Here is a 7344-nt window from a genome sequence, read left to right on the forward strand (position 1 = left end):
CTGTCTCTCAAAGCCCGTGCAGCCAAATTTCACCTCACAGGATCTCCTTGAATCTTGAGATGGAGTAAGTATTGATGGAATAGAGAGACCTCTGATAATGTGCACAATGCTGCATCTCCAGAAATAATGAATTCACTCTTTTTGTCTCTCCAACTTAATTTTCAATGTGGTTACATCACTATCCAGCTTTCAGATCTACAGCTGTGGTGTCACACTAGATTTACGCTGCTTTCACTTATTGATTTCAGTGGCCATACTCTAGAATTATACAAATCTATATGACCTCAGAAGATGGACCAGAAAGGAAGTGTGATGCAATGGTTATGGTGTTAGTCTGGGACTCAGGAGACATGCATTCAACAACCTGTTCTGCCACAGATTTCTTGTGTGACTATGGGGAAATAACATAGGCCCAGGTTTTGAAAGGTATTTAGATATTTATATCAGTGGGTGTTAGGACTTTTGAATATCCCACTAAGATCCTAAACACCTTTAAATATCTTGACCCTTGAGTAAAAATTTTAAAAGTACAACAGTCCCTGATTTTTTTAATTATTTAGGTGTTGCTGTGCTCACAATTGCAATGCCTAAATGATTTAGGAGCCTAAGTCTCATTTTCAAAAGGGATTTAGGCACTTCGGAGATAAAATCTCATTTACAGTCAGAGGGATTTAGTCTTCTTTAAGTGCCTTACTCCCTTTTGAAAATGAGACTTAGGCTCCTAAATCATGTAGGCATTGCAGTTGTGAGCACAGCAATGCCTAAATACCATCATCTAATACCTTTAACAATCTTAGGGACAGATTTTCAAAGGTATTTATTTAGGTACCTAAAGATGCAGATAGATGCCTACTGGGATTTACAAATGTATCTAGGTGAATGAGAGTTAGGTGCCTAAACTGCTTAAGCATTTCTGAAAGTCCCATTAGGCACCTATCTGCATACTGAGGCACCTAAACACCTTTTCAAATCTGGCCATTGTGATTCATTGCTCCATCTTTAAAACTGAAATTATAGCATTTTCCTACTGCAGAGAGACAGTGTGAGGTTAAATCCATTAAAAATTGTGAGGTGCTCAGGTACCATGGTAATGGGTCCAGATAAGGGCCTAACATAGATATATAACCCTTAATGTGTTTCACTGTTGACGTAAAAAGAATTGAGATGGAGACATTTACAGTCAATCATATTCCTTTATTCAACAGAATCTTCTTCTGCCCACCATTCTCCAGAAGGCGTCCTTCACCTCTTTGTTCCTCAGGCTGTAGATGATGGGGTTTAGCATGGGTGTGATGACCGTGTAGGACAGAGAGAGAAACTTGTCTGTGTCTGGTGAGTAGGAGGAATTGGGCTTCAGATACATAATGCAAGCAGAGCCAAAGAACAATGTAACCACCATGAGGTGTGAGGAGCAGGTGGAGAAAGACTTCCTCCTGCCTGCCCTGGAGGGGACTCTCAGGATGGTGGAGATGATGCAGACATAGGACATGAGAATCAGCATGAAGGGGACAGTAACAAAGAACAAAGCCATCATGAAGACAGCCATTTCGTTGCGTGAGGTGTCTCCACAAGCCAGCTTCAGCAGTGGAGGGATGTCACAGAAGAAATGATTAATCTCATGGGATCTGCAGAAGGGTAGGATGAATACCGTGCTGGTGAGACCAAAGGACATGAGGAGACCACTGAGCCAGGATCCCGCAGCCAGTCCAGTGGACACCTTCCTGTTCATAACCACGGGGTAATGCAGAGGCTTGCATATTGCAACATAGCGATCATAGGCCATGGACACCAGGAGAAAACACTCTGAGCCACCAAGGAAAAAGGTGAAATAGGTTTGCATAGCACAGCCAATGAAAGAGATGGTTTTATCCCCAGAGAGCAGATTCCTAAGCATCTTGGGGACATTGACTGATGTGTAGCACATCTCCAGGAAGGACAGGTTCCTGAGGAAGAAGTACATAGGGGTATGAAGGGCTGGGTCAGCCAGTGTGAGGACAATGATTAGAAGGTTTCCAGCCAAGGTGACTATGTAGGTGACCAGAAACACCAAAAAAAATAAATGCTGCAGGCTGGGAATGTCAGAAAAGCCCAGGAGAATGAATCTAGTGATTGTCGTGCTGTTTCTTCCCACTGTTTCTTGGCTAGTTTTCATCCTGAAAAAGAAAAGGAAACAATAGGCTGTCACAGAATACTTTCCCCCACTCCGCCGTCCTCCATTGTCATACAATTTCTCCAGATAATCTGAGTCTTCCTGTGAATTTTAAGAAGCTAAGAATTTTGTCTTTTTACAATTTGCTGCAACCTGTGTTATACCAATGGAATAAAAGCCAGCAGGATCTTATTAAAGGGGAGAAGGCAAAATGCCATATTTATTGTGAATACAAAAAGAATCCGAATAAGCAATCAGTTATAGCTATAACATTTCATTCTCTCACACATTCATTCATTCATTCACACCAAGTTCTGCAAGGTAGTTATAGTTACCAGCCTGGAGCTTGCTCATGCCACATCACTGGCCAGGTAGCCTGAACATGAGGATGGACTCAAGTCTTATCAGATGCGAACCCGATGCTCTTGGAGGATGGTGGCAGAACCTGACTCAAAGTTCTCAGTCTCTAGGTTCTGTTTTTATAGGAATTTATCCCTGTACCAGTCTATGGAATCCTCTTCATCATGCTGCTTTTACGTTTGAAGTGATAATCAATCACTGTTATGCTTGAAGTGATGTTTAATCAGCAGATGGCCCATCCATGACAGCTTGGTGTTATCTTGTTCTTCAGTTCTTTGCCCCCACCCCTCTGTCCTTGGTGTGCTTGGGTGCTTGAGGGTGGATTGCGGATTTCGGTTTGCCCTCGGGGTCACCCAGTCATTTCACTCCATGCATTCTTCAGCCAATTGATGTTGGGGTTGTAATTCTCAGGCTGGCACCTTAACCTTTAATTTTTCATTTCTTATTCAATCATACATACAATCACACTCCAGCGTATATCCTGTCAACATCTGCATTTTAATCCTTTAACATAACCATTCTCAAATCAGTGGGACATGGCAGACTTCAATAAGTCTATTTATCCCACTTGTTACATTTAAAAGGAAACAAATAAGATAATCATGCAGGAGTGTGCGTGTGTGTGTGTGTGGGTTATACTGGAGTTCAGGAAAACAAAGTTGTACCAGCCATAAAGGACAGCTGTTATCTTGTTACTTTTAGAACAAACTCTTAGTCTCTGGATGTGCTTCTACAATTAACACAGACTCAACAGGTTAGCTGAGAAACATATTTCTTTTTAATGGTCAGGCCAAAATTCCGGGGTCTGCTCAAGTTCTGGGGTCTGCCATGGAGTCACTCTTTCTTATATTTCCCATATCAGAAATTTACCAATTATTAATCTAGTCCCGCACCTGTGTATCTACATCACTAATGCACAGAGCTGTCCTGTGCAACACTTCTTAGAACTCGAATGAATATATCATAAAGTTTGAATTTCTGGGTACTCTGTAGGCTGGATCTTAGAGCAGTTCAGTGATGGATGTTTTATGTGGCTTTTACCCATGGATCCTTCCCCTGTTCCAAGTTTTGTGACTAAAATGTGTTATGAGATCCAGCAAATTTTCAAACAAGGTCAATTTGGGGGTGAGCGGGGATGTATCTCATGAATCCCTTAACCAAATGACTCCAGTTTTAGAACACTATTTCTAACCTACTCCGTCCAATTTTCAAGTGGGTCTGCCTATGCATGTGGACTTTGGGCACATTGAAAACTCACCTTTCAAATAGACAGCTCTGTGTAATCTTAACTTTAGCGCAGTCCCATAGGGCCAAAACTATAAAAGGGACCAGTGATTTTGCATGATTCTTCACTCTGTCACAAGCTCGATGCAAATATAATTGCTTTGAGTCTGATTCACCACTGAGTTTCTATAGCATTATATCTGTGTATGTCCAATGGGCCAGAATAATTCGGTGTAAATCAGTTAATGGAGCTATGGGGATTTACACCAGATAAGGATCTGGCCCTTGAATTTCAAAGGAGCTACAATGGTCTTAAAACTGGTAAAGTGGAGTATGAGTAATTGACATATAGCATGACTGAAAAATCAAGCTAAGTTGCCCCGAGTTGGTCATTCAAAAGTGGATGCACTTAATATCTGTGGTAATTTGGGTCAGGTCTCATAAAGCATGGATTGCACAGTGCATAGTACCTGATATATAGTAAAGGGAAATTACCACTGACCTTAATAGAAAAGGATGTGAATCAAACACTGCATTGCAAAAAGCCCAAAATATGAGGTGTTTGAAATGAATCCTAACTCATACTGTCCCAATCTACACCTGAGATCCTACCACCCCCATATTTGAGGTGTCTGAAATTCAAATCCAACTTAAAGATCAAAATTTTGCAACTGCCCTTTATCTTCAAATGACTGAAAAAGTGGCAATTTTGTTATGGGAAAAAGACCCGCTAATATGGACAGTCTTATTATTTATATGTGTATTTGTTAATGACCAATAATATGCTTGGTGCTGTGCACAACTAAATTACCAATATATGAATCACTGGTAAAACAACTCAAAAACAGCAACAATCCCGATGCCTACAGATCCCTGCATGGAATGATCACATTTGTGGACTCCTCACCACAGTAACATGTGCAATGCTAAGGCAGACTTCTCACCAAATACAGAATTGGGGATCACAAACTGAGAGGCACAAAAAAGTTTAAACACAGAGAGTAGTGATGAAAAATTGGGTGGAGGGAGAGATTGGATTGACCCAAAACAAAAAATGTGCAATTTTTTCAGTGAAATTAAAAAGTCAAAAACTTTCAATTTAGGTCAACAAAATATTTAGTTTCACCCAAAATGAGACATTTCACTTCATTTTTTAGGGATCTTCGTTACTGGTTTTAAAACACAAAATGGAAGTAAAATTTGAAATTAAAAGTAATTCCAAATTGAAAAATCAAAATGTTTCATTCTGAAAATGTCAAAATAAAATGTTTTCTATTTTTCAGTATTCTTTTTTTTTCAGGTACAATAATTTTCTGAATTCAATCTGAATTCATGAACTGTTTTACTTGACCTGAATGCACAGTTTTTAGTGGGAAGAAGTTTCATCTGAAAAAAATTAACCCAGCTCTTACAGTGATTATGCAGCCAATGTGACAGCTGAGAGATTGTGATGGAGAGACACTTTCATCTCCAATGCACCAAATATGAGAAAGAGTAAGATATTCTGCAAATATCAAGAAACATAAAAGACATTATATCAAAGGCAAGGTGGAAATAATGTGTTCCCAAACTCTGGGAGAAAGGCAGAGACAACATGCCACCTACCCAATGAGCCGTGGATCCAGAGCACATGATTATGAGAAAGGGATACAGCGGATCATACTCCAAATCAAAGCTAATATGAAGATTTTTTTCCCTTTGAGGAAAATTTAGATAAAAACAAAGACACTTTTATTCCAGAATAAGAGCATCCACACCTGGGAGTTAATCAGGAAAAACTATTTCAGAATAACCCTCTCCAGACACAACTGTGTAAATCTTTATGGGAGTGGGTGAATAAATAATCCCACTGCAGGCTTCTTGTGGCAAGAAGCACTGCCCTCTGAAGTAAGGGATTGCAGGGCTTGACGCTTAAATGCTCCTAGAAGTAAGTGGCATTAAACAGTTGGAAGAAGAGCATGAACTTAAAAGTTTTGCACTTACTGAAATTCCGGAGCGTTTCTGTACAGTCCTCACCAACTAGCTGCACCAAGGACCACTTCCTCATGCACATATGAAACATCTTTTCACACACTCCAAAGGATGCATTGCTTCATCAGGCAAGATGGCAGTTTTTATTATTTATCTGCATTGTCCCCTGTGGGAGCTGATCTCCTGACCATTTCGTAGTCTGAATAACTCCATGACGATGATAATGATTTGTAATGCAGTAGCACCTAAGAGCTCCAATCATGGACCAAGCCCCCATTGTGCTAGGCACTGTATAAACACACAACAAAAAAATAATCAGTTCCCCAAAGACCTTACAACCTAAGTAATGTGTTAGTATAAGATTGTTCTGCTCTGACACAGTATGCAGGGAAACTCTCACAACAGAGCATGCATATAGTACAATATATTATTAATTCAAATTGGTTTTTAATCATTAACTATTACTGATTGTCACAAAACAAATGAGCTCAGAACTCAGTTAGTTTTCTGGGAAGTGCTAGCAAAGAGATAAGAGCAGATCCAAACCCCACTGGTCCTCAGTTTGGAGATTTGAAGATAAGTTGGTTTGACTTTTCCTGAGCCTTATTTAACATACTGTAGAACAGTAAATTGACTCCTTTGCTGCTGATTAGCATGAGCTTGAAGATTGAAGGGCCCCAAGATTAGTGTCCCATTGTGCTAGGCACTGTACAGACACACTGGAAGAGAAACTTGCAGCCGTCAAAGGCTTAAAATCTAAACATGCAAGACAGACAAAGCTGGGGAAGGGAGAGGGAAGGTGGAAAAACAGAGACCCAGAGAGGAGAAATGACTTGTTCCAAGGTCAGCTAGCAGGTGAGTGGTTGAGCCAAGACTAGAACCATATGTTCTACCTATGAGACATGCTGCATCTGCCTAGCTAGTGATCAGGAAAACATTGATAGGCAGCATGGTCTAGGGGTAGGACACTGGAGTCAAGACATTTGGGGCTTGGTTCTGTTCGAAGCTCTACCACTGTATCCCTGTTATGCAACTACATAAGATGATTTACCCCCTCCTATATCTACACCCAGATCTGCCTGTGAGAGGTATATAATGTTGGCAGCAATGCCAATAGTCTCCCTTTTTCTTGTATTCAGAGTGTAAATGCAGCTGCATTCTAGTCATACAAGCATTGGGGTCGGGACAAGGCCACCATAAGAAGCTGGACTCTTTTTTATTAATCTCGGACTTTTATGGAAGGTGATGTCATCTGATGATGTAACTGTAAATTCCATAACATAAGATATACTACCCAAGTGTGGGAAATTGCAGAGTTAGGCCCTTAACATTCAGGAAATGATGAAGTTGCACACTTCACTGCTCTCCTGTGCAATGTAGCATAATGCAGCCTATTGGGGAAAAAAATCTCCTAATACATTTAGTAAAGTTTACAATGACTCAATTTCCACACAAGTATTCTTTTATTGATCCAAAGGTCACTCGGTGTTGATTACATCCCAAATACAAATACAAGCCTATGCCCATTTATACTCTATCTCCTAGCAATAATTCAGTTATAAGCATTGGCCAAATGTCCAAAAGAGGATCAGGCTCGGGAGATACTTTCCCATCATGATATGACTCCACAACGGTAAGAA

General features: G+C 40.3%; 1 protein-coding gene across 1 annotated transcript; it reads right to left on the bottom strand.

The window, feature by feature from the left end:
- Positions 1-1198: 1198 nt before the first annotated feature.
- On the bottom strand, positions 1199-2202 carry LOC115644148 (olfactory receptor 10A2-like). Its single transcript, XM_030548265.1, has one exon. It carries the CDS (start codon positions 2150-2152, stop codon positions 1199-1201), a length of 954 nt encoding a protein of 317 aa, XP_030404125.1. The 5' UTR covers positions 2153-2202.
- Between the last annotated feature and the right edge of the window lie 5142 nt (positions 2203-7344).

This window comes from Gopherus evgoodei, unplaced genomic scaffold (genome assembly GCF_007399415.2).
Source record: "Gopherus evgoodei ecotype Sinaloan lineage unplaced genomic scaffold, rGopEvg1_v1.p scaffold_92_arrow_ctg1, whole genome shotgun sequence".
NCBI classification, from domain to species: domain Eukaryota; kingdom Metazoa; phylum Chordata; order Testudines; family Testudinidae; genus Gopherus; species Gopherus evgoodei.